At 30.3% G+C, this 25686-nt stretch overlaps 3 protein-coding genes and 1 long non-coding RNA gene across 10 annotated transcripts; all 4 read right to left on the reverse strand.

The window, feature by feature from the left end:
* Positions 1-9431: 9431 nt before the first annotated feature.
* LOC8271111 (transcription repressor OFP6) lies at positions 9432-10396 on the reverse strand. The gene has a single exon (XM_002530113.4). The coding sequence runs from the start codon at positions 10299-10301 to the stop codon at positions 9672-9674; it is 630 nt and encodes a 209-aa protein (XP_002530159.1). The 5' UTR covers positions 10302-10396; the 3' UTR covers positions 9432-9671.
* A 1301-nt stretch (positions 10397-11697) lies between these two features.
* Positions 11698-13632, reverse strand: LOC125371340. The gene is made up of 2 exons (XR_007217643.1): positions 12849-13632; positions 11698-12383 (listed from the first exon to the last, which is right to left on the reverse strand). It is a non-coding gene; the product is annotated as an uncharacterized LOC125371340 (long non-coding RNA).
* A 392-nt stretch (positions 13633-14024) lies between these two features.
* On the reverse strand, positions 14025-18557 carry LOC8271110 (lipid droplet-associated hydrolase-like). Of its 4 annotated transcripts, none has more exons than XM_048370279.1 (13): positions 18340-18536; positions 18137-18210; positions 17995-18048; positions 17873-17901; positions 17708-17758; positions 17449-17499; positions 17090-17149; positions 16923-17005; positions 16361-16508; positions 16065-16115; positions 15676-15780; positions 14996-15143; positions 14025-14546 (listed from the first exon to the last, which is right to left on the reverse strand). In XM_048370279.1, exons 1-12 carry the CDS (start codon positions 18384-18386, stop codon positions 14997-14999), a joined length of 900 nt encoding a protein of 299 aa, XP_048226236.1. In that variant the 5' UTR covers positions 18387-18536; the 3' UTR covers positions 14025-14546; position 14996. The 4 variants fall into 4 exon arrangements, with proteins under 4 accessions (XP_048226236.1, XP_015581474.2, XP_048226234.1 ...); XM_015725988.3 differs by having other exon boundaries at positions 17977-18048; positions 18340-18532; XM_048370277.1 differs by having other exon boundaries at positions 17873-18048; positions 18340-18544.
* A 1401-nt stretch (positions 18558-19958) lies between these two features.
* On the reverse strand, positions 19959-24725 carry LOC8271109 (lipid droplet-associated hydrolase). 4 transcript variants are annotated; one of them, XM_048370274.1, is made up of 14 exons: positions 24601-24725; positions 24400-24489; positions 24230-24303; positions 24056-24127; positions 23813-23941; positions 23548-23603; positions 23425-23475; positions 22903-22953; positions 22419-22478; positions 22238-22320; positions 21647-21794; positions 21410-21460; positions 20662-20766; positions 19959-20315 (listed from the first exon to the last, which is right to left on the reverse strand). In XM_048370274.1, exons 1-14 carry the CDS (start codon positions 24672-24674, stop codon positions 20169-20171), a joined length of 1191 nt encoding a protein of 396 aa, XP_048226231.1. In that variant the 5' UTR covers positions 24675-24725; the 3' UTR covers positions 19959-20168. The 4 variants fall into 4 exon arrangements, with proteins under 4 accessions (XP_048226231.1, XP_048226232.1, XP_048226230.1 ...); XM_048370275.1 differs by having other exon boundaries at positions 24400-24499; positions 24601-24706; XM_048370273.1 differs by having other exon boundaries at positions 24598-24693.
* Positions 24726-25686: the final 961 nt, after the last annotated feature.

Raw genomic sequence — 25686 nt, forward strand, 5'->3', positions numbered from 1 at the left:
TAACGCTTCATAAAGGGGAATGCTTTTGGTAGATACACTGTCATTAATTGTCCATGATGCTTTCTTTCTTTCTTTCTTTCTTAATACGTTATTCATCGTATTCAAGTGTTTTTATTGTTCAACTCTGCTTAAAAAAAAGCAGTACCCGTAAAATTTCTTCTGAATTTTTCATCAATTGGCAGCCTTATGGTGGACCTAATATTTCTCTGTCCGACCCAATTCACTAGTCCATGGAAGGCTTTTCATGGATCCAGCGGAGCATGTTTTACAGATATGGGCTTTCCCACTGAAGATCATTTTTTGGTTCCAAAGCCAGATTTAGAAGCTGAACGAGGATGATTTACATGTATCTATATTGTTGCCTTAAAAATTTATCTTCCGGATTGAACCCATTAAGCTCTTCGTCCAAATTGGATTCAAATAGTATTTCCTCTAAAATGTTAAAAGCACTGAGCTATATATATATATATATATATATATATATATATATATATATATATATATATATTCATATAGGATGGGCAATTAAGAGCATCCCTTTTGAGGGACAAATGGGGTAGTAGGATCTCTATCCTATTTTATGGACAAATAATTCTATCGATCAGTTTTCACGTTTGTCATCTCTCAACTGATATTTGATTCACCAAATAAATATATGTTCATAGAGCAAAAGAGGAGTCATTGTCTGGTGCCTAAGGCCAATTTTTTGTGTTATCAGATCGGCCTATTGCTTCTTTGTTTTTACTGATAAAAGTATCTTTTAATCTTTATACTCTAAGCCTCTCTATCATTGTCTGATCTTTATCCAACAGCACTCTTACATAAATTGACACAAAGGCGTTAGATATAATAAAAATATATAAAAATAAAAATTGACACAAAGACAGCAGCATTACCACGTTTTATTGTCTTCCGAGTTTCCAGTTGAGAGTGTTTTCGTATCCTAAAGAGTAATATAATATTATTAAATAGTACTTAGAAAACTTTAACTCGAAAAATTTTTAATTTTTATAAATAAAAATATGAACTAAACTATTCTCATATATACATTTTATGGCAAAAAATTTAAGAACATAAATCAATTATTAGATTATGACTCTATTATACGTATGCGAGAGAAAATAATAATTTTTTTTTCTCTTTATTTAAATTTATTTTGCGTATAACTTATTTTAATTTGTTTCGATTCTTTTCTATTTATATGGTATATGATATTTTTATAAAATTAATTTTAATATTTTAAAGTTATTTTAAAATTAGTAAAATAATTTTATAAAAATATTTCAAATAAAAAAGAATTGGAAGAGGGATGTTTTAATGGTTAGACATTGATCCTATACTACCCTGGTAGTGTGAGCACTGAGCAGCCCTTCAACTCTCCTTTACTTTCATTTAAGACACAGATTTGAAGTTGTGAGACTTAATTGATTGATACATTAAATGAATTGGAGTTATAAGTGTAAACTAGGTTTTCTTTTTGGTTCAACAGTCTAAACTAGGTAGATAGGAGGAGTGTTACTCATAAAAGCAAATGTCATTTCAAATAAATACCCTTTCGCGATTTTTAATTTCAATAGTCACACAATAATAAATTAATTTTCATTTTCATGCAGTGACTATAGTCATATCCAAATTATTTATCTAATTAAACTATATTCACTTCTAGATTAGAATATAAATATAAACATGATATTCTTTAATATTATATATATATATAAGAAGGCTTTTTTTTATTAATTCCTTATGTGTACAACTAGTTCATAAACAATTTAATTTTTATCAGTTTTCTTTCTGGGAAATCCATAGACTTTTAAAGGTCCCAATTTAATTAAAGCTATCATTATTTAGGTATATGTTTGGAATTAGTGTCCAATGTTAAAAGGAGCAGGTGTAAATTTTTTAATTTAAAATTAATTTTTCTATAAAACTGGTTTCTTAAAATCTGTTTTCAGGAATAAATATTAATTTATTTTTCTTGAAACTAGTTTTTCAAAATCTAAAAATTATGTGAAGAAACTCTTGAGGAACTCTTAGCCTAATGGAGGTTATGGTATTTGTGGGGGGTGCATGTTAAACACATATTGTATGGAGAAAGGCTAATAGTTGGTTCTAGTGCTATCAAATCAAATGGCTCGTGCCGTTGTTGAGCTGATGAACCAAGATATTAGGGTTCCTATCTCCTTTGCTACTACTTGATTGTTCTTAGCCTCATGGCCTCATTTTAATTGTTTTTCTTTTGAAAAAGAAAAATACCAATTTAATGAACATCCTTAAGTAACTTGATTCTATGCCACAAAATCTACATTAGATATTTAAAAAATTAGTATATTTTGCGGCACTTGTTATTATTTAATTATAAATAGTAATATAAACTAAGTTAATATATTATAAAAGATAAAGTAATTTAGATATTCTTAAGAATTATTTAAAAAAAAATATTAATTAATTAATTCCTTAATTATATAGAAAAATGAATGGCAAAAGAGTAAATAATTAAAATCCTCCTAAAGTTTATGAGAATTTATTACTCGATCTCTACTCTTCAAGAATGCATCATCAAATCTTAGATTTTTACTTTATTAACTAGAACTTCCTCCTTTAATCATTAACATAATATTTTATTAGTTTTCTAAATATGTTTTGTTAATATTCAAAACTGCTCTTAAAATATAATATATTCTCCTCAATTAAATTATATATTAACAGATAATATAAGTTTAGATTACTACTAAAATATTTTATTTTTATTAATAAATAAAATAGTCAAATATGAAGAAGTCTTTGATGTTTCAAGTAGTTGCTAGAAGTTAGAAGTTTGATTTCAATAAGTCATAGTTTATAGGAGTCTGTTTATTTCTAATTTGTTAATCACATTTCTATTTTTAAGGCTATTTCCTTGTATTCAGTTAAACTAACAAGGCTATTTAAATAATCCTCTTTTAATAAAAGCAGTAGAGAATTTTATGCAAAATCTCTAATTTTAACAAAATATATTATACTCATAAAAGATATATGAAATAAAACTAGAATTTTGAACCTTAATTTCTTTTTGCAAATAAGTTTATAATGATAGATTTCTGAATAATAAAATATAAATCACATAAATTTTTATAAATCTTCTAAATATAATTTCTAAATCAAATAAAATCAAAAGTAACTTGTATAAATTCATGCATGATATTAAAACAAAGCTGAAAAAACTAAAATAAAATTATAAAGTAAATATTATGAAGTAGATGTGTTTATTTATTGAAAAGATTTTAATGAATTTTGTGAAACAAGGGCAATTTAATAATATTCAATAATTCTAACAGAAGATATTAATAGAAGGATTTTTTTAATCAACAAATCAAAATGTAAATAATTTAATAATATATTTTTGAAAAATCATAAATTTTTATTAAATGAGAGGCTTTTATAACTTATTCAAAGAAAAGGAAAACCAGATCAACAAGTAAGAAAGTTAGAAATCCTTGTTTTTATTTATTTACTTAATTCATTCAGGTATTGGGGTTTTGCAATTAGGGAGAAAGTGACCTGTGACTGAGCAAATTGCCATGAGATTTGTGACAAAATAAAGAGCAATGATGACCAAAGATCAGTCATTTTCTCATTGCTTTCACTCTTCTATCTATTAATTGCTCAACTTTATTTTCTTTTTACTGCCATCGGGTTTGCTTAAAGGTTAAATGTAATCATGATGAAGCAGTTCAGTACATTGTTGTGTTGTTGTAGTTGGAGTTAAGTGTAGCCATTTATGACATTATGAGCCCACTCCATCACCAGGAAAAATATTAAAGTTTGTAGTAAAAAGATTCATGGGCCCAAGTTACCATCCTCAAAGTACCAACTAGACCCATCTACTGCTATCATTATTATTTTGGAAAAACTTGAAAAATCAAAAGTCTTTATTTTTGGAGCAGAGAGAGAACCAAAAATGCATATTATTTTTTCCCTAGATTCATTTGGAAAAAAAAGTGAAAAATCTAATTGGAATTACTTGAGCAGATTCATAATTTCCAGAGAAGAATAATCTTACCAATGTTGAAGATTTCTTTTCTTGTATATTTTCTCCATTTTCAATCAAGATACTGTACTTAAAAGCTTTAAAGATGTTGGTTTCCTTTTCCTTTTGTTCAGTGGTTTGCTGCCTTTACTGATTTAATATGATACTGGATGCCATGTATCACTCTCTTATCACCAAAATGACCCATGAATTGAACTTCTTGGTATTTTTTTTTTTTCAGAACCTTTTTTCAGTTCCTTAGAATGAGTGTGTCCCTTGAGAATTAGACCCTCTTGGTACTTCACCAATACTAAAGTTAAAAAGAAAAATTAAAGAAAGAAAAGAAAACACTATGCATATAAATTTTTGGACTTCCCTTTCTTTTTGGGGACAAATTGGAAAGTTATGGGGTACCCTGTCCTATTGGACAGGAGATGATTTGTTGCACCAGATTTCTCACATTTGATGCACCAAATATGAAATATTTCAAGTCAAGAAGAAAAGAATATCTAAAGCCCCTTTCATAACTTTGAATTTTCTTGTTTAGAAAATATTAGTACTTTTCTTTCTCCATTTCTTAACCTTTTTATCTTTGTCTGTTCTTTATCATACAAGACATGGCTTCTTGATTTTGATTGAATATGATTAGTAGTAATAAGAACCACCAAATGTTAATTTCCAATTTTTTCCACATGCAATTGTCCATTTGAGTTGATATCAAACTAAAAAGTGGATCAATAAAAGCCTTAAAGTATTGATGGAAAAGAATGCTTAATAACCATCTTGTCATGGGTTAGTTATCCTTTAAATATTTTAGCTAATAAGAATCTTAATTTGGTTTTCTGATTAGAGCAACTTATTGCAAAAGAAGAAATTATTCTATCTAGGCCAAATGCCTTATTAAATTACTAAAATTTTTATTTTTTATTTTATTTATTTAAATTTGTATATTTTAATATTAAGAACTCAATAAAATTTCATTAAATATGTATACAAATTCCTAATTAAAATAAAAATAAATATATAAAGACTTAAAAACTCAATAGCAAAAAACTGAATTTGGAACACTCAATGAATGAGTTTCGCCTCATTCCTATTTTATGAGTTTTATGTTGGTTGGCCATATATTTATGTTTAGTTAATTAACATAACACTCATGTGGACTCAAATGCTTTTAGTATCAATTAAAGTGAAGAAACAAACAAAAATTAATTACAATTTTTTCTTTGATCTCTTAAATATTTAGAGTACTTTAACCTCTAGTAGGATTAGGTTGCTAAGTAACATAGATAATCATAATAAATAAATAAATAAAACATCTTTTTTGCACAGCTAAAGAACATGTTCCTAGAATACAACACTTGCTGCCTGTAGAAGCAGACACAACCCCTACTTCTCTTTATCCTAACAATGGGGTAGGGTGGTGAGTTGGACATTAACTTCTTTTATTGGCTATATCAGTATGGTTAACAACTCTTTAGTATTATTTCTTTTTCTTAATTTCTTAAAAATCTTTATCAGAAAAGGATTAGTTTATGATCAAATACTTGTTGTCAATTATAAGGGTCATGTTGTTTTCCACTAACAAATGAAGATTCCTTTGCTTGGTCCCTAGATTTGACTAACCCTTTAAAATAGACCACATTTAAGTCCCTTTTAATTTAGCAGACAACTACATTTATGGAACAAAGTTTGGATAGAAATCCATTTATTTGTCATGTGTTTTTCTGCCCTTTGCATGTATTGCCTCCTTTCCACTTAATTATTCAATATTTTTCAGTTTCTCACTGAGTTATAGCTCAATTAAATCCCACTCAGTCATGTCATGAGAAATTCTTGGACATCAATGAACTAGTGCTATTACCTTTGCTATTACTGAGCTAACAAATTACTTTTAATAAAGATTATGACTTTTCTGGTTATTTACTTGTACTCAAGTTTTTAATTTAGACAAATCTAAAGAGATATATGTGTATGTCACAATCATCAATTTTGGCATTTTTAGATGTTGACATTTCTTTTGTCTCCCATAAGTACAAAAAATATTAGCAATTTCCAGTTTTTTATTGTTTTTGTTTCAAAAGAAAAGAATATCATGAGACCTTGTAATATTGTATGATTTGATATTCATGATTGCTCTTCAACAATAACATTTTAATATGAAGAGTTGAACCAAATAACGCCCAATTTCAAATTATATGATTTGGAAAGGGAAGAGAGGGAAATAATTTCTCACTAGTCGTTATTTATTAACCTCACCGCCCTTTCTACAAGACATGAGACCCCTTCTCCCATAGTCAAACTGCACGTATAATTATTATCTTCAAAGTAATTTCATTGATGATGGATCTCTTCTTTCTTTATAAGAAAATAATCAAACTACTATATCAGTTATATTATAATTAATTATTTTAATTATCAAAAAAATATAAACTGATAAATAATTAATTATTTAATATAAAAGTATTAAATATTTATATAAATGTGTGTTATTACTTTATACCTGCAAAGTTTATACTATAAGAGTCGGAAATTGAAGAAACACAAAGTTTATTGAAAAAAGAGAAAAGGCATTAAACCAACTGTCCTCCTCAACCTGGTTTCAAGTGAAAATTATGCATCCTTTTGTGAGAAAACTATATTAAAAACTAAAAGAAAATAAGACACCCTTTTCGAAAGAAAGTAAAGTGAATTGAGTAATAATATAAGTAATGTATTTCAAGTCCCAAAGCAAGCAGTCATTATGCATATCTTTTCCCACCACCAAATGCTCTCTCTCTTCTCAAAACTGCCAATGAGCTCCACCTTCACCCTTCTTTCTCACTGCCCCTGCACCCCCACCATTCCGCATCACAAATCTTCTTTTGGCAAAATGTCTTTTTAAATCCCTAATATTTTTATTTTTATTTTTTTCATAATTTATTATATATTTTTATCTGCATTTTATTAAAAAAATATTATTAGTCCTTAAATAAAGTCAAATAAAAATATAATATCTTAATAGAACAAATAATAGTGTCAATAAAACAATGTTGACAAATTTAGGAGTTTATGTATGCCCATTTTATAATGCAGAATTTAGAGTCAAAGTATGACATGATAAAATAAAAATGGTCTTTCACTCGGCTAAGTCAGAAAATTAAGATGGAATTGGAATCCACCTGTTTTCTTTTCTTTTATTAATTATATATTACATATTATAAAATTTGAAAATTTTCATCTATTGCACTTATAATATAAAATTATAACACATATAATTTGATCTATTATAATTTAGAAACTATATATTAATAAGTTAAATGCGAAAAAATAAATTTTAATATCAACCACTCTTTATTGAAAAATCTGGCGACTCTAGTAATTGATAAAGTTATCATTTTTGCAAAAAAAAAAAAAAAAAAACTGAGCAAATTATATCAATCATTAGAGGTAATAGATATAATTAATCAAAATTATAAAAATTAACTTTTCATAAAAAACTATCCTGCCATTTATTATTTTTATATTTTTATATTTTAGATTTGTATGATCTAGTATTAATAAAATTAATTTTTTATTTATAAATATTTATTGAATAATTTAGCAGAAAACTAATTAAATATATACGAAATTTCAATATTTATTATACATGCAACCATTTTTACTAAAATTTGACAACTCTTAGAATTATGTTAGTTTTGAAGCAAGATAACATACACACTTGAGTTGATTAGGTAGGTTCACAGTCCAGCTTCGGAGCCAAAATCCTGTAAAACTTCTAATTTAGGAGGCTGCCATGTTAACCTCAAAACCGGGTGACATATACGAACCGTGATTGGATTGACCGGTTCACGGGTTGACTAGCATATAGATCTTATCAGATTTTAGCTAAAAAGGGGTTCAATCAATTAAGTATAAACCAAATCGGTTCTTTAATTCTACTAAAAGATTTTTAATTAAAAAGATTGACCGACTCATAAATTAATCATTCAATCTGTACAAATTTAACGTAATATAAAATCAATTACTACTCCAATTCTTAATTATTTTTTCATCCGTACGGGCAATCTGATTGATATCATATACCACAAAAAATTATATAATGATGAATTAATCTTGGAAATCAGTTTGGCAACCTTACTGCGAGATCTCTTTTAACTAAAGAGATATTATAAGGCTGATCTCAATTACTATTGCTGCATGCAATCTCCTACCCAAGGCAAAGATGGAAATTTGATTGGTTGCAGATGGGATTCTCAATCCCAATCAATTTAGGGATAATTAATTTGTTTATTATTTATTTTTAAATTAAATGTATATTATGTTTTTGAATTTTAATTATTTAAATATTAAAAAATAAAAAATTCAACGCTAAGTGATGGGGCCATCAATATCCCTTTGAAGTTTGTCAAAATAAGAATGATAGTAGGTGGATGGGTATCTAAAGAAGCATCGATGTTGAATTTGAGATGTATGGTGGTAGAACGAAAGCTTCATATAATACCATCTTACTGCTGTATTCCTCAGCTATCCCTCTTATTACATTAGCCAAAAAAATCAGGTCTCGTCTACCAGCATATATCTGTTGGTTCCCCCGACAAAAGAACTTCATTTGTCAGTTGGAGTATCATACAAAAATAGATTTACTGGCTTAAAGTATGTAAATCTTTATGCACCCAATTCTTTTAATTTTGATAAATACAATATTTTATTTTTTTAAAAATTGCAAAAGTAAAATTCTTTTTCTTTAACCAAGAGAATATTTTTTCAACCGATTTTTCTAGATGTATGCAATTTAGGAAAGGGGAAAATATACATTTACAAGCAAGATTAGTCTCCTAATAAATAACTAAAAGATATGGATATATAAATTCTTGAACTCTCGGTTAAAATCTAGTTTAAATTCTTAAATTTTAAATTAATTTAGTTACACCCTTAAATTTAAAAATAATATAATTATATTTCTTGAACTAACATATTTTGTAATTATGGATGATATTGTTGGCTTTTTTTTATAAAATAAAAGAAAGATTATTATTTGATATTTTATTCAATAAAAATAGAAATAATATTTTTTTACATATAAAAAATATGAATTGAGAAGAGTTAAGATAATTTATTTTGGCGTCTAAAAGTAATTAAATTCATCTCTATTATATGATGAGATAGACCAAATTAATTTCAACAATATATAATTAAATTATTTTGAAATATATAATTATGAATTTGATTGAATTTTAACTTTAACTGAAAGTTCAGAAAATTAAATATTTTTTATCTAATAAACACATATGTAAAATCTCAAATTCCTATTCTCACCTGTAAATAAAAGAAAAAAAAAAAGAAGAAGGTAAAAGGCGTAAAACTTATTGACTAAACAAACGATTTGTCTCTCTGAATGTAATTCATTATTAAAGAAAATTGTTTTTATATTATTTGACGGGAATAACTAATTAAAGACAATTTTCTCATTTAAGTCGAAAAAGAAAAAAAACAGCTGGATTATCTGTAGAAGTCTCCATACAGTTAAAAAGGAACTTCTACATTTCATTTAAAAGATTTTATTACAGGTTAATCTTCCTCATATTGATATTCCTACTACAAGAAAATGCTAAAAAAGAAAAAGAAAAAAGGAAACTTTCACGTGCAACACCAAAAACTTAGAAGTCACGTGACATAGGTAGCGTCATCCATAGTAATAATGCAACTTCTGGTGCTGCTGCGACTGCGAGCAAGAAGAAGAACCATAACCGGTAGCAGTGTTATACGACGACGATTTAACAGAGTAAACGCCATTCCAGATCTCAGTAAAAGCTCTAACAATAATCCCATGGTGATAAGGAGAATTAAGCTGCAAGAAACAGTTCAAAAGCTCTTTTAGATCATCTTTAGAGTATATCTCTTTCTCCAATATCATTTGTAGCATTGAATGTCGAAAATCCAGATATGGGTCATCTGAGTCTTTCTCAACTGCTACACTTTCACCTCCAACTCGACCAAATCCTCGTACAGTACTTCTTGAACATTTTGTCTTGTTCTTGCTGCTGCTGCTGTTGTTATTCCTGTCCCAGTAATGATGGGGTGGAGTGTCGGTGGCCGGAGACAATGAGGTGGTTGTAGTGGGGGTGGCGGTGGTGGTGGTTTTTGACGAGGTAGAAGAAGAGTAGTAGAGGTGGTGGTTGTGATAAGTGGTGGTGGCTCTGGGTCTTGGTTTGGGGCTGAAAATGTTAGAAAGACTTGGTTTCTTGCAACTGTTACATCCTAAGTTAACTGAGACAGTGTTGAGGATGAGCCTTTTCTTGTTACTGGATGACATAGTTGTTTTAGTAGTAACAGTTTTTGAGAGAGAAAGAGAGAGGGAGAGATGGGTTTTTGTTGGGAAGCAAGGATGAAGAATTTGACTCCGGATGGTAGGAGTCTATAAATCCATTTTTGGTTATATATAATGAGGGTCCCTTTATGATATCGTTACCAGGCTGTTATGTTGAGCTATCACAGCATGATCTTGGCCGTTTATCTTGAATATATACTTTTGTCTTGCCAGAGATGAGGGTCAAATCAGTTAATTAGTCTTGAATTAATAAGTATTGGGATTGAGGAAAAACAGAGGTTTATATAAATAATGTAATCTAATCTCTCCAGTTTTTTGGTGTATGTGCTAAAAAAAATCGAATCCAACTGATAATTTAGTTCAGTTTTATTTATTTTATTTTGTAAATTTAATTAATTGAGTCTAATTTTTATTTTTATTTTTAATTTGATTTGCTTTTTATTTCATTCGGTTGAAAGAGGTAATCAAATTTTTATTTTTTAGATAAAATATATTTTAATTTTATCATACGATTTAATTTTTTTAAATGATTTTAAGTTCAATTAGTTTATATAATTTTATTTTTACATTTAATTTTTTATTCAATTTGATCCAATTTATATTTATATTCATATTTAAGCTTCAATTCATATTAAAAAAATTTAATTTATTCAATAATATTAATACCAAAGCGGGTAATTAGTTATCCTTAATTGTCATTTATAACACTAAGGGCAATTATATATTTGATATGTAGTAATTAATTACGCAATGTCTTAGGTAAATAAAATCTAAAATATTAAGATGCCTTTTATTTTCAAGAGAATCAGGTACATGATAAAGAACATTAATCAACATTCAAGAATTATAAGTATTGATAATTTAATTTTTTAATTATATAATAGAAATAAAGTTAAAAATATTAATTAATAAAATAGACAAAAACTTATAATAATAATTTAAATGTAAATAAAATAAAGTTATAGAATTTTTGCATGATTTTTTATGATAGACATTTAAGACAAATAAAGAATAAGTAATTAAATTTTTTATTTTATAGTAAATATGAATCAATTTACTATATAAAGAGGACTGACATAAAAACTAAACAAGTATTTCGCATAAAAGGAAAGAATAACAGAGATGAAGGGATGAGATATAGTTGAAGAAATAAACAATAACACTTTAAGCTTAGTTCAAATTGCAAAAAATAATTTTAATAGCAGAAATATACCAGCATGTGACATGATTAACTTACAGGTAAGGTGGTTATGCCCATCAAATGGGGAGATTAAGGTAATGATAAATTCTGTCAAAGTTGAATTACTATGGATACTATTACATGAAGAGTTGTGTATATGTAACCTGAGCGTAGTTGCTGTAGAAACTCATTCTAGATAAGTTGTATTAATTGGAATAAGATTAGACTGCCGATCTCTTGCTTTTTTCTTTTTTGTAAGAAGAAGTATGGCCTAGCTTGGCAGAAGTTACTGCCTCGTTTAACACATTCAGACAGAGGAAAACGGTCAAGTCTAAGCCGTTGTTGATGTAAACTACAGGCTTGTGAGATTATATTCAGGACGAGAAGAAGTGGGTCAGAGATGTATTAGGTGAAAGATGCAGATAGGAATAAGGAAATTTCAGATAGAAAACAAGAGGTATCACTGAATTTGTTGCTTAACAATATGTTTTGTTTTGTGCATGCACACACAATTATGGTTTGTTTGTATTTGTGCATTGTCTTCGAGTCCATTCGTGAAATAAAGAGACAAAAAGCCTAGTGGAGAGAGGCCTTGACTAGAAGAATCACATGTCCTTTTATCAAAATCCTGATGAATACTATATTGAAAGTACCCATGTGCAGCATCATTCCACTTGCACATTCTTTTGTCCATATCATTGCTTTCTTTGTTTTCAGTCGGAAACTTGAGTTTGAGAGCATAAAATTATAAATTCCCAGTTGAGGATGTTAGTTAACCATATATCTCTGGTCCAGAAATCAAGGCTCACGGACATTACAAGCTAATCTTTGGTCGATTTCCTGCCTGGTAATCTTGAGATTCTGCAGCAGGCAACTCTGATTTTGTTCTGTTTAACAAAATATGTCCCATTAGTTGAATGAACCTACTTCATTGATTAAAGATTATTCCAACACCACCAAACATATAGTGTTTTACTAATCATATATTTTTCCTTAAGGTGTTCTATAGTTATCACTGAGGTAAGCAAAAGCTAATCATTGATCAACGATTGTATACTGGCAAATGCTGTATGGATCTTGGGTGTGCAATCTGATCAAAATTTCTATAACCATACTGCAAAAGCATAGATAGAGAGATCATAGATAAATGCAGTCATCTTAATGATTAAAATAATAATGAGAAAACTAATTAAACAGCAAATGCTTATGAGGTAATTCATTTAAGACGCCCCTGAGAAAACAAAGGTGGAGTGAAACTCAGCTTATTTCCCTGGACTAAGTATTTGATTCTTTATTAAGCTCATTTTATCAAAAAGAAAGAAAGAAAGAAAGCATGCTACATCTCAAGTAACCTGTAGTAATCCAGCCTCAGTGCAACAGAAACAATGTCTGTGACCTCCCCTTTCAGTTGATAGAGCACTGCCAGGAACCTGCATTGAAATCTTTATGCTGACAAATGAGTTAACATATCACCTGAAAAGTACGAACGACTAATGACGAAGCTCAATAGAAATTTTCCTGAACAGGTTAAATTACAAGATGAACTCGCAGGGTGATAAAGAAACAGCATTGGAAAATTAACATCCTGAAACACAAAGAGGAGGTTCAGGACCCAATGTAGCAGTCACCATAAACATCGATGTGAAATTCGTCATTGTGTTAGATCCTCCATATTCAAATCCTTCTCAAGTGTTTAGGACCTGCCACATATAGCATGTCCGGCCAAATCCATTTTAATCCACTAGAAAATGCTTAGTGCTACAAAAGGCTAATTAAACACTTAAAATTTGCATGAAACCAGGAAAAGTTCAAACGAGCATTCCTGCATAATACTTGGCAAACATGTTTTCATTTTCATACTAGGTAAATAAGTATAATCCTAAAGCTCATTTGGCACTAATTAAAGAGGATGAAGTCCTTGTAGAATAAACCTGGCTGCATGCAACCAACCGAACTCTTTCACTCGTGACTTTTGAGAAGATTGCAAAGTTTGTTTTCATCAAAGTGGCTGCAAGTCTTGAATCGGCACATGAATACCTGTTGTCCCTGTAAATACAAATATGTCGGTCTACTCTTTATATTTAATTTTTAATATTTAATATTTAATAAATTAATAAGTTTAAAAAAACCAATTTCATTTTTCTTTAGATAATTGAAATTAAATAATTAATAATTCTAATATCTAATATTTTTTTATCCACCAGGGTCAATACAAAAAAAATTCATTTTTTCATTTTAATTCAGGATCCTCTTTTGGTGTAGAGTGAGTGCAGTCTTGCTAATTTTTTTCTAATATTATTATTTTATTTTCTTTCCCAAAATAAAAAATTTGTGAGGTTTGAAGCCGTAATTAACAGCAACAATTTAAAAAAATTATGGTCTCATATGATCATATTAAGTAAAAACAGAAGGACTTTCAAGAATATTTAAACATAATATACAAAGAAAATTACAAAGTCTGACTAGTGTGATTAGCTGTAATTAATCAAAAAATTTAATGCAACAACAAACCATGCAAAACAATCAGATACAAATCCTAATCTCTGGTTAAATATTAAGAAATGTGTTTTTCTTTTAATACTTTCAATTATCATACGTGTAGGTATGTTATTGTTCAACATCTTATCATACAGAAGCCATAATTGAGAGCATATTCAGATTTTAATTTGAATATCCAAGTAACATTTGATACGAAAGTTTGCCCATATATATGTAATGGCTGCCCAGCTCGAGTATGTAGCTCCTTGAGACTAGAGAGAAAAAGGAAAAAAAACATGTTTTTGTTGTTTATGACCCATAATAATGTAAAGGCTGTCCAGCTTGGATCTCCAGGCTGCGGCTTTTGAGCCTTGGAAAGAAAATCAAGTTGTGTTTTTTCTTTTATTGTCCATAATTCGCTTAAGGTACACTGGTTTCTTATAATCAAGGAAGACGCCTGATCTGAGCCAAAGATGGGGGATCTTTACCAGTCTCCACCACTTCCCTAAGATCAAGACCCCTTAGAGCCCACACAGCATCATCATCTCCAGGAAAAATTGTGGGTGAAGTGCCTGCAAAAGCACCAGAAACTATGAGTGAACTTTAGGTCTTTTGGTGAGGGTTTCTTCATTTGTTTTCTCTCGAGCACAGTCAACCAAAGATCAAGAATGCTCTGATACCACTGATAGCTTTAGAACAAAGAAAGAAGGCTAAGAATCTTCAGGATCAACAAAAAGTTTTTCTATGATGTGAACTTATAGGCTTTACAAGTAGTTTTTCTAGTCCTAACATATTTGCAAGTTGTTCCAGGGGATCACTTAACCATAATGCAAAACCACAGATAATATGGAAACGGAGTGGAATAGAATAAGACATTCTTATTTGACCACTAAAAAGAATGATGTAATTTATATCAAATGCCACTACAAGGAGGTGGGACGAATGGATATGATCACTGGTCCAATCCCTTAACAACCAAAAAATCAATTCCATTGAAATTCCAAGATGGAGTGAGACTGACCTTATTGCTGCGAACTAGGTATTTGATTCTTTATCAAGCATGCTACATGTCCAGCTACCCATTCTGAGCCAGCTTCAGTACAAGAGAAACAGTGAGTATGACCTTCTCTTTCAATTGATAGAGCAATTTCAGGAACTTGCTTTGAGATCTGTTGAGGACGAGTAAATTAAGTGTCATCCCAGATAAGACTGGATGAAAACAAGCAAAGCAAAGAGAACAAATTTTGTTCAAAACAAGAAAATTCAGAATGAGCTTGGCAGTATGAAGCAGGGAGATAAAAATAGCACAACAGAATGGTCATGACTCTCATTGTAGCAGTCACCATAAGCATTCCTATGAAATCTTCATTGTTATCATCCATTTTTTCCAATCCTTTTTAAGTCTAAAGCATTTAGGTCCAGCTCCAATTTTAGTTTACTGGAGGATGCTCGATATTACAATGGTCAAACAAAAACAGTTGTGAAAGTTCGGAAACAGTTAAAAGATGAGTCCTAAGTCCTGCCTAAATCATATTTGCATTCTTGAAAAACAGGTTCCATGGATATCCGCAAAAGGAAAAAAAAATAAAAAGATAACACATGATACTTTTCAGATTGAAGGGGGAAAGGAAAAAAAAAAGAAAAAAAGAAAGAAGAGAGACAATGATTCTTCAGAAACTAGACCAAGAATACCACTCTTACCTCCTCAAACAATTGCAGGGGACCCCAGTGGTCATCATCACCAAACAAAAATGTGATTTTATCCTTATTTTCCATCATGAATGTCCAATCCGGCGGCTTCGAAAGCTGAAGTAATTTAAAAGTCACAAATAAAAGAAAAAGAAACTGAAGACCATAGTTATCAGAAATCCAGAAATAGAACTCAAGTGAAATAAAGTTGCAAATGCATGACATGGTAAAGTTACTGAAATGATGTGGTTTGTGCTATAGAATGCGAAAACAGAACCATGTGGATGGTCCAATATACCACTGAAGAGTCCTCATAAGATGCTCTGTGAAAGTACATGCATTGCTATTATGAAATCCTAAAGTACAGTATTTTACAGTGTTAAGCTTATAAGCAAGAGTACCTCCCTGAATTCTGTCATCGTCAGATAGAGAATATTCCGGATCATATGGTACTGTAAATAATGAAAAATAAATAGCAGTAAGTCTTTTTTTTCTTTTTTAACGACCCAACACTTGTGGAAGACGATCTTTTTTAGGATAAATACATTTGTATGATGTCGAAAGTCCTCTAAAGTGAATGCCATTAGAGAGATTGGTAGAGTCATAGATTCGTTTGTTTAAAGAATTAGTGCAACTACATTTGATTCAGGAAGCCAAGAACTTATATCTAGAGAAAAAAAGAAAAACAACACACTACCTGCGGCAAATGACTACAAGCAGCCTCAGCGGCGGTAGCAGAACATGATTTCCCAATAAACTTGAACACAATTAACCTTAAAGCCCACTTAGGTAGCATTCTTGATAATGCAACACTGAAACTTACGGCTGCAGAGAGGACCGAGGACCTGAAAAGACTCGTCAATTTCTACGATTATCTCTATGCATTAATTGTAAAACACAACACTAAGAATGCAAGAGGATGAATCTAAATTCTAAAGCTAAATAGTAGAGAAAGCAGTCAAGACTGAAGAGATAATGATGAAATGGAAGTCATTCTATGAGTTTTAGATAACTAGATAAGTTAATTTAAAGCCCAATTGTTAGTTAACTCAGGATTTTCTTTTTCCCCATTGTTGTACCTGTTTCAATCCAGATGTATATCAATTATAATCTAGGAAAACTCCACCAATGAGGAGATGATTTTCTAGGACGTGGAGCTCATAAGCATAGACAAAAGAGTGCGAAAGTGAATCATAGATTAGACGAAATGAAGATAGAAACAGCAATATTATTTGTAATAAAGAAAGCTAGAACTTTACTCTGAAATCGTCCTGATAATAGGCTGCCATATTGACTTCGGGTTTAATGTTAAAAATGGATAGAGTGCTATACAATATATCACCTGTAAATTCCAGGAAGCAGGTTTTTTAAATGCGAAAGCATACGAGACATCTAATATACAAAGTTGTCAGAAAAGATCCATCACCTTCTCTCCACACCTCCTCAGTGTTTCAATAGATATGTATGAACCGATAGAGTGCCCAACCTTCAAAGAGAAATGGCGGGTCAAACAATGAGGATTCGATTATCAGAAATCACCTAGCACAGTCCATTCTGTGATCATGCAGAATCACTCAGGCAAGTAAAATATCAAAACATTTGCTATGAGATAAATTAAATAAAAAATAAAGGCTGGTCACTTCTGTTCCTGAAATGATAATTGAACAAGTAACACAGAAGATAGTGCTGTTCTTGCATTTTGTAAATACTGGAAATCAGTAGAGCAACTGAGAATTAATCTAAGATAAATTATGTGATTACTTTTTCACCAAATGATTATCTTACCAAGATTATAGGAGCCTCGACATTTTGCAATTCATGGGTGATGAAGTCCACCTATGAAAATATAAATAGCAAGTGGGTACTATAACTTTGCTTCGAAATTAAATGGGAAATTAAACCAGCTTTGCTTAACAAGGTTTCTATATGAGCAAAAGAAGTTTTGCCATATTTCAGGTCATCAATTCTATTATGATGACTGCAAATCAAGCTAAAATCTCCTCTTGATCAGGAGACCCTCTTACTATTGTTAAGGCCAACTGACCTTGTGATCAATCTGCTCTTGCAACGAGAACAACCTTCCATGCTCCCAGTCCTAAGATCAACAAACATCATAATCAATCAAGCACAAATATACTCCAAAGTCACATTACTACTACAAACAAAAGAAATCATACAATGGCAAATGGAAAAAAAGAAACAGGACTACCTTTTTGGTATGAGAAATGTGTCCAATAGCTGTAGATGAACACAAAATGTAAAACAATTTGGTTAAATTAGAAAAGTGGTTAACAAGAGAGAGAGAGAGATTGCCTGTTATGGATGCAACACCTCCAAGCCGCTCATATAAGGATTCTAAAAAGTCCTTGTAGAGTGCAACAAGACCTGTGATTGATCAATATTAACCTCTTATCGTTACTAATTAAATGCTAAATAATACCAAAAGGAAAAAAGAAAAGCATGCATAACCAACCAGGATTTCCAGGGATAAACAGCACATGTAATTTAGGAAAATCAGCTTCAATCTCTAGCAATTCAGTAGTGTAACTGAGAATAGTTCATATTATATATAAAGAATTGCAATAAAAAAAAAAAAAAAAAAAGAATCAGTATAAATACAGAAAGAAACATATGTATAATAAGAATTCAAAATTCTGGAGATGGAAATTAAAGAACCTGGAGACATTGCATAATCTGAAACTCACAGGTTTCATGATGGTCATTAAATTAAGACTTCAGATGCAAACTATTTTTCCAGAACTAGGCAATATATGAAGATAACACAGCCAGAAACAGGTGTAAGCTAAGATCATCTAATATGGTTCCAGTATGCATACTGGATTGGGAACTTGGCATGTATCTATTTGTTGTCCTTATATGTGACACATACCCATAATATTTGTCCGACTTAAAATGCCACAACAAAAAGAAATTATTAAGCTTTTTATGCATAATTCTTTTTATATGTTTTGTCTCAGTTAAATTTTTGTAACCTCAATATACCTCTACATTTGTATTAATACGTGGCTTTATATGGTTAAAAAATTATTTTTAAAAAAATATCTTTTTAAAAATATCCCAAAGTTAATACAAAAATATCGTTTTTATTATATAATTTTTTTAAAAAAATAATAATTTTTTAATTTTCTCTAACATACAATACAATGTGGTTGCTTTTCAATTATTATTTTTATTTTTTAATTACCTTACCAAAAATATTCAACGAAAAATTAAAACTATTATTTAAAAAAAAGTTTAAAAATTATATTTTTAATATTTTAACACAATAAAATAAAAAAAATTAATACCTTAAATTTAATAAAAGAATATTGGATATTTTTATTACTTTTCTTTAAAAAAACTTCATGCAAATAATTGAAAACTATTCTTTCAGATATTAATGAGAATCTATTGTGAGGGATTACAAGTGCAGATTGTGAAAAAAGAAAACCTAAGTGCAGGTCCACCTGTTAAATGTTGTTAACCTTGTGCCTACTAATAGAAGTTAGATTCAAAATTTATGATTACCCCTTATGTAAAGGGAAAAAAAAAAAAAAAAAAACAAGAAAGATATTAGGAAATGGTCACCTAATTATTAGATCCTTATTAATGCTTTGTAATTATCCCTTTTGTTAAAGGGGAAAAAAGACAAAGAAGAAAGACATATTAACAAATGATCACGACTTAATTAGATCTTAATTAATGCTAATGTGGACTTGCATAAATGAACGTTGACATTGCAGTCACATTCAGAACTATAAAAATGGTGATTGCATCTTTTTAAATAATTTTGAGTATAGCAAATTCCTAAAATTTGATTTTGGAAACAAAATCAAGATTCTTAAATTCTTTTAAAAGAGATTATAAGAAAACTAAACAAACTGATTAAAAAAGCTATGCCAACTGAGCAAGTTGCAGACATTTTCCACAAGATTCCCTCTTCCTCGATGCTTAACAAAAAGAGAAATTTAAAAATCTGAGCAAATTCACGAATTTCATTGCAAAGAAACTGTCATGATGTTCATCTCCAAAATTATTTTTATTAGTTATTTAATTAAATCTTGCAAGTCTTCAACAAACTAAGTCCATAAATTTAACTTTGTTATTAAATAACGATTACTATGATTACATGATAGAGAACTTCTCTAAAATTACTCTTTAACTCCAAGCTATTAACCAACATTATCAAAGCCAAAGGAGATGATTTTCACCAGGAAATAGGAGTTACTTTTGCTGAGCTAAGTTGTTTACGAGCCCTTATTTCTTTTTTACTTGTTTTAAAAGAAAAACCAATAAGCTTGCAAATTGGAATGATAATGGAGTTATTATTTATTCTTGAGAAAATACAAACAAAATAAAAATCCAAGCTCACAGATGCATACTTTATTTACAATGTTATTATATATATAAAAGAATGGCATGATTGATAATCAGATGTACAGTTGACAAGTAATTAATGATGGGTATCATTCACTTAGGCTCTGACATGCGCAAAGGTGCCTACTTTACTGGCTAGAGCTTAATACTTGATTCTTTAACAAATTTGCTACATGCTGCGCAACCCATGCCGAGCCAGCCTCAGTGCAACAGAAATTATGCATATGTCCTTCCCTTTCAATTGATAAAGCAATGCCAGGTGCCTGCTTCGCGATCTGTGATCAGAAAAGCTGATGAGTGAAACACAAGCCTAGAAAGTTGAACTGAAGAATTTCAATGCAGGAGAAGCTCCATCCTTCGCATATATTCTACCATAATAAGTCTTGAGGGGTAAAACAAAACCAAAAAGAAAAACTAGGCAGCTCTTCAATTATATACCAGTTACCAAGTATTCAAGTGAAACTACTATTAAGACCTCACAGCCAATAACGTCACGAAATCATCACAGGCATACCCAAAGAATAACCTAAACTGCACTTCATCCGTGCTCATATGCATTCCATTGAACCTTTCAAAAAATAAAGTTTTTCAATACAAAGAAATCCTGAACACATCACTTACCTCTTCATACATCTCCAGTGGACCCCAGTGATCATCAACACCAAACAGGAAAGCTATTTTACTTTGATTTTCTCTCATAAATGCCCAGTCTGGTTTTTCAGAAAGCTAACAAAAAAGAATCATAGTTAACAAAGGTTCCACACATTTTAGCACGCTCATGCGTACTTTGAAGCCCACTTAAATCTTTTGTTGCAGTCAAAGAGGCGGCATACGTTAGAATAAGCATAAAAAAGTTTAAAGTTTTTGAGATGTTTCTCATGCAAATTTCCAAATAATGAAAATATGAAATAAAATTTCAAACAACAATAGCACCACATGTGGTTTTCCATAATATAACCTGTCTATCTATTAGGAACTAATTTCATTTGAATAAAATTCTATAGCAATTCATTTGTGCTCGAACTTTTGATGTGCTATATATTTATGGCTACAGAATAAAGATATAAACATCATATTTGCAACGAATGTAGGATTGATATTTGATTTGATATTTCATTTTCTAGAAAGCCCTACATGCACTAACAAAGGAGGCAAGTGAGAAAATAAGATGGAGAAAGAGCCTGTCTTTCAAATGAATCATTTGGAGTTCCAAGCATGAAAAGTGTAGAATATAAATGAAGTGCTAAAATTTTGTGGAATTTATTTGATAAAAATCACTACACATATAGAAGCTTGGATTCAAAAACACGATTGTTTATGCCACATTTACTACTTTACAATGACACTTTTAAAAAGCAAGAAACAATACCTTTCTAAATTCTGTCAGTGCCATAAAGATCATATTCCGGAAGGTGTGATACTGTCAATAAACAAGATATAAAATTAAAAACGATTCACAGATCCCATATATGTAGAAATTGATGCTAAAACCTTACAACACTGAGAGAAAAGAACATGAATGCCAGTATGTGGTTTAGAAAGTCCACAACCATGTATGTTATTTAATGCATATTTCCAGGCCATGAAGGCAAGTTAAAGGGCATACCTGTAGCAAATGACTGCAAGCAGCGTCAACAGCACTAATAGACCATGACTTCCCAATAGATTTTGACACAATTAATCTGGAAGCACATCTAGGTAGCACTCCCACTGATGCAATACTGAAACTAATCAAAGCGGATAAAACCGGGGACCTGACACACATAAATTCCTACTATAAAACCCTTATTCCTTGTTGGCATACTGACAGAAGTCAAAATTAAGGGCAATGAGCCCTAACAGTATCAGTTGATCAAAGCACTGCTACTGGAAAATTTCATTACCACACAACTTTCCACTAAACTGGATTGACTAATAAATCTTAATCCTTATAAAAATGTATCTATCAACTTCAATATCAACTGATTGGTCAAAACAATTGAGAATCATGTAATTGTATATTTGGGTTAATAGCAACAGGTATGGAATTTGAAATCATAGCCAATCTTTTTAACTTTAACAATTATATGTTTAGAGCATGAAGTAAGCAGGCAGAAAAGAGAGGAAAAAATTGCAGCCAAAATGAAAACAGTGACTACCAATTACCATAACACAACATTGCATAACATTGCTCAAAAAAAAAAAGAAAGAGCTTTACTCTGCTATTTTCTGGATGCTAGTTTGCTTCTCTGAAAGCGGGTTGAACATAAGAAATGGATATAGTCCTACGCAAAATCTTAACTGCAAAGCCGGAAGTAAATATCAAGAAGCATTTATTTCCAATGAAAAATACATAAATAGATGGAGTGGCAATTACTGAAACTGTAAACATTCATCACCTTTTTGGGGGACCTCCTTAGTGTCTCAAGAGATATGTATGAACCAATAGAATGCCCAACCTTTGGAGAGAAATTGCAAGTCAGTCACCCAAAATTTCAATTTGGAAAACAGATCAACTGCGAAAGCCAAAGCTGGTCTGTGCAATTCTAAGTACAACTAAAAAAAGCAATGTAATCATATGTCAAAACTATATCTAGATCTGAAATCAATTTCCCATAAACAAATACCAGCAATGCTAGTAAGGTAAGCAATACTTTTATTAATGTCCAGTATATTTCACAAGGGAGAAGGTATCAATTTTCATCACAATTGCTATTCTCTAACTTTATGATTGTGTTTCCAGCAGATACACTTCATCCAAGATGTAGTTTGATCATGTCTAAACATTTCATTCTATTTCCAATTCCTAATCTAGAAATCCATATCAAGAGGTTGACTCATATTGAAAATAAGATAAAAATGATACAAACAAAATGGCCTAACCAGCATAATAGGAACTTCAACATTTTGCAGCTCCTGTTTGATGAACTCCACCTGCAAAAAAATTGCACAACTGAATGGAGACTAAAATATCCAGAACCTGCTGCAATGCACATTGGTTAACACAAAATGTTAAAAGGAAAATAAGGCTAGGAAAGTCCATAAGTTCTTAACAAGGTGAAAGTGCTGAACTGAAATTTAAGTGTCACAGTCGAGAAAATTAAAGTATGCTGATACATGAGACCTGCTTGAATTAACTACACTTCAAAGGGAACTTCCGAGTTCTGATTTCAGGCCTTCACTTGGTTACCATTACCACAAGTGCACTGACCAAAGCACAAGCAGGTTGATTAAGAGGGCCTATTAATCTTCACTAAAGGAATAAACTTAACCCATCCAGTGTTTTTAATCCTTACAGGGCACTTCTTTCCAACCCAAAAACAAAGTCTCGATTCTTAAATACTAGTGCTAGCTAACGAGAGGTCAGCAGTCAGCTGAATGCCAATAAAGCGAGTAGAAAGATACCTTGTGCTCAATTTGTTGTTCTAACGAGAACAATTTGCCAAGCTCCCAGTTCTAACAAGAAGAAACCTCATGTAAGAAATATATCCGAGCCACTAATCAACAGAAAGAAAAAATAATACGTACAAAGTAATTGCATTGCAAAGCATGCCTTCCATACAGCAAAAGAAAACAGCACAAATCTGGTATACAAAGAAAAGAAATAGTTTATTTTCATGTTGAAACTTTCAATGCACCCTCTGAAACAAATGATTGGTTTGAGTCTTTGAAAGAGCAATTAAAAGGACAAAAGCACTTACACAAGAATTCAACTTAAATTTCATATTCCTGAAAAACATTGAGCTAGAACAATGACATCAAACACATGGCAACCGCATTCACTCTAACATACCATTACAGATAATAATGCATATCATGCTTCTTCTTTTTAATGATAGTTTCAGCACAAACAAGCAGCCACTTTTGAACTCAGCATTAGCAAAATCAAGTACCTTTGCTGTGTGAGAGATATGCCCGATAGCTGTTGATGAATATAAAAAAGTCATCAATCAAATGCAGTAAAGACCAATCGAAACAAAATAACCAGTAAACCAGAAACCAAAAAGAAAAATGAAATAAGCACAAGAGGAATTGCCTGTAACAGATGCACTTCTTCCAAGAAACTCATACAATGATCCCAAAAAATCCTTATAAAATGAAACAACACCTGCATTATTGAACACCCAATTACATTATAAATTCTATTTCTCAAAGTTGAACTAATTAACCGAAATACATATTCACAAAAAAGAAAACATAAAGAAATAACCTGGATTTCCAGGAATGAAAAGAATATGTAATCTAGGATCATCAGAGCAAATCTCGAGCAGTTCAGTTTTGTAACTGAATACAGAATTATAATAAATAAATCAACCATAGAAAGAGCTCAATAAACCATAATTTCCATACCCAACAAAATAATAACAATAATATCATTACCCAGAGACATTGCAGACTCGAAAATCAACAGTGCTCTTGAGTGTAGAATGAGAATTTTCAAGATTCATGCCTCTTCTTTTATATTTTGACCTACACTCCTCTACAAAAGGAAGTCAGTGAACAGAAATGAACATAAACAGTTTGAAGACAATCTAACAGCTAACATGTATTATGTTAGTAACTGATATACTATACAACCACCTGCAATTATTAGTGAAGAAGAGTGATAAAGGGAGAATCTTTGTATAGCAAGAAAGAAAATGAAGAAGACCCATTATTGAGCAAAAGATTAAAAAAGACGTTTACTCCGTTATGTTCGCGTAAAATATTGGTATTTGGTTCAATTTGGCACCTGCAGAATTTTTTGAACTTTTATATCAATCTAGTCCAAAATTTTACTTTTTATTTCAAATTACTCTATTTGGAGATTGAGTTGCTAAAAAGTAATAAACTAATGAATTTAAAGAATTGGTAAAATTTCTTTTTCTATGTCATTTCAGAAAGATTAATTTTTTTTGTTTCTCGAGAGAAAGTGACTCCGAATCTTTGATGTAAGGGCTATAAAATTTGAATTAAAATAGTTCAAGAAATTAAAAAAATCAAATTGAATCCAACTATAAATTTTAAGAGTAAAATTGAATCTTATTCTTAAAATATTGTCCAATTACTTTTTCTTTTCTTTTTAATGTTTGATGCATTAGTAAATATATATTTTTCTCCTCAAAGAAAAGGCAATCTACTCTCAAGAAAAATATATCTTTAAAAAAAATGATTTTTATAACTTTATAAAATTAATAATTTATGTAACATATAGCACACACTTACAATTACTTTAATTATGAAATTACTCTTTTAAATAATAGTTAAAAAGCATTCCCAAGCGGCAGGTGCAAATATTTTTCATCAGGCAAGCAAAGCATTTTATATATGTGAAGTGCACAAATCAGGATTAATTAAGTTAATGTAACTAATAAAAACGTTGGAGAATTCTGGAAATATTTTGGAATTATGGCTTCTAAATACTTGAAAATAATAAATGAATAAAAACTTTCCAAACTGCAGTTTATAAAAGAGTCGAAAAACATGTAATCAGTTTAAGAAAAACTATTTTATTTATACTTATTTTACTTTCTAAAATCACTGTTTTATTCTGTACATATTTCATCTCGTAAACTAAACTTAGCCATAGTTATTTCTGCTGGGATTTTCTTGAAGGTGCAAGAATCTCAGAATGACGTCCATTTTGGCTACCTGATTTGTCCAGAAAAGGCTTTAATCTCTCATTTC

Source organism: Ricinus communis, chromosome 10, assembly GCF_019578655.1.
Source record: "Ricinus communis isolate WT05 ecotype wild-type chromosome 10, ASM1957865v1, whole genome shotgun sequence".
In the NCBI taxonomy this organism is placed as follows: Eukaryota; Viridiplantae; Streptophyta; class Magnoliopsida; order Malpighiales; family Euphorbiaceae; genus Ricinus; species Ricinus communis.

Excerpts from the sequence above, each read along its gene's own strand:
- LOC8271111 (XM_002530113.4), bottom strand. The coding sequence starts at position 10,301 with ATGTCATCCAGTAACAAGAAAAGGCTCATCCTCAACACTGTCTCAGTT.
- LOC8271110 (XM_048370277.1), bottom strand. The coding sequence starts at position 18,386 with ATGACCATCATGAAACCTGTGAGTTTCAGATTATGCAATGTCTCCAG. Across the intron at positions 17,150-17,448 it reads TCGAGGCTCCTATAATCTTG|GTTGGGCACTCTATCGGTTC; the intron begins GTAAGATAATCA and ends TTCTCTTTGAAG. Across the intron at positions 17,006-17,089 it reads TGAGGAGGTGTGGAGAGAAG|GTGATATATTGTATAGCACT; the intron begins GTGATGGATCTT and ends TGGAATTTACAG.
- LOC8271109 (XM_048370273.1), bottom strand. The coding sequence starts at position 24,674 with ATGGGTCTTCTTCATTTTCTTTCTTGCTATACAAAGATTCTCCCTTTA. Across the intron at positions 24,304-24,399 it reads CGAGTCTGCAATGTCTCTGG|TTACAAAACTGAACTGCTCG; the intron begins GTAATGATATTA and ends TTCTGTATTCAG. Across the intron at positions 23,476-23,547 it reads CTTTGCAATGCAATTACTTT|AACTGGGAGCTTGGCAAATT; the intron begins GTACGTATTATT and ends TCTTCTTGTTAG.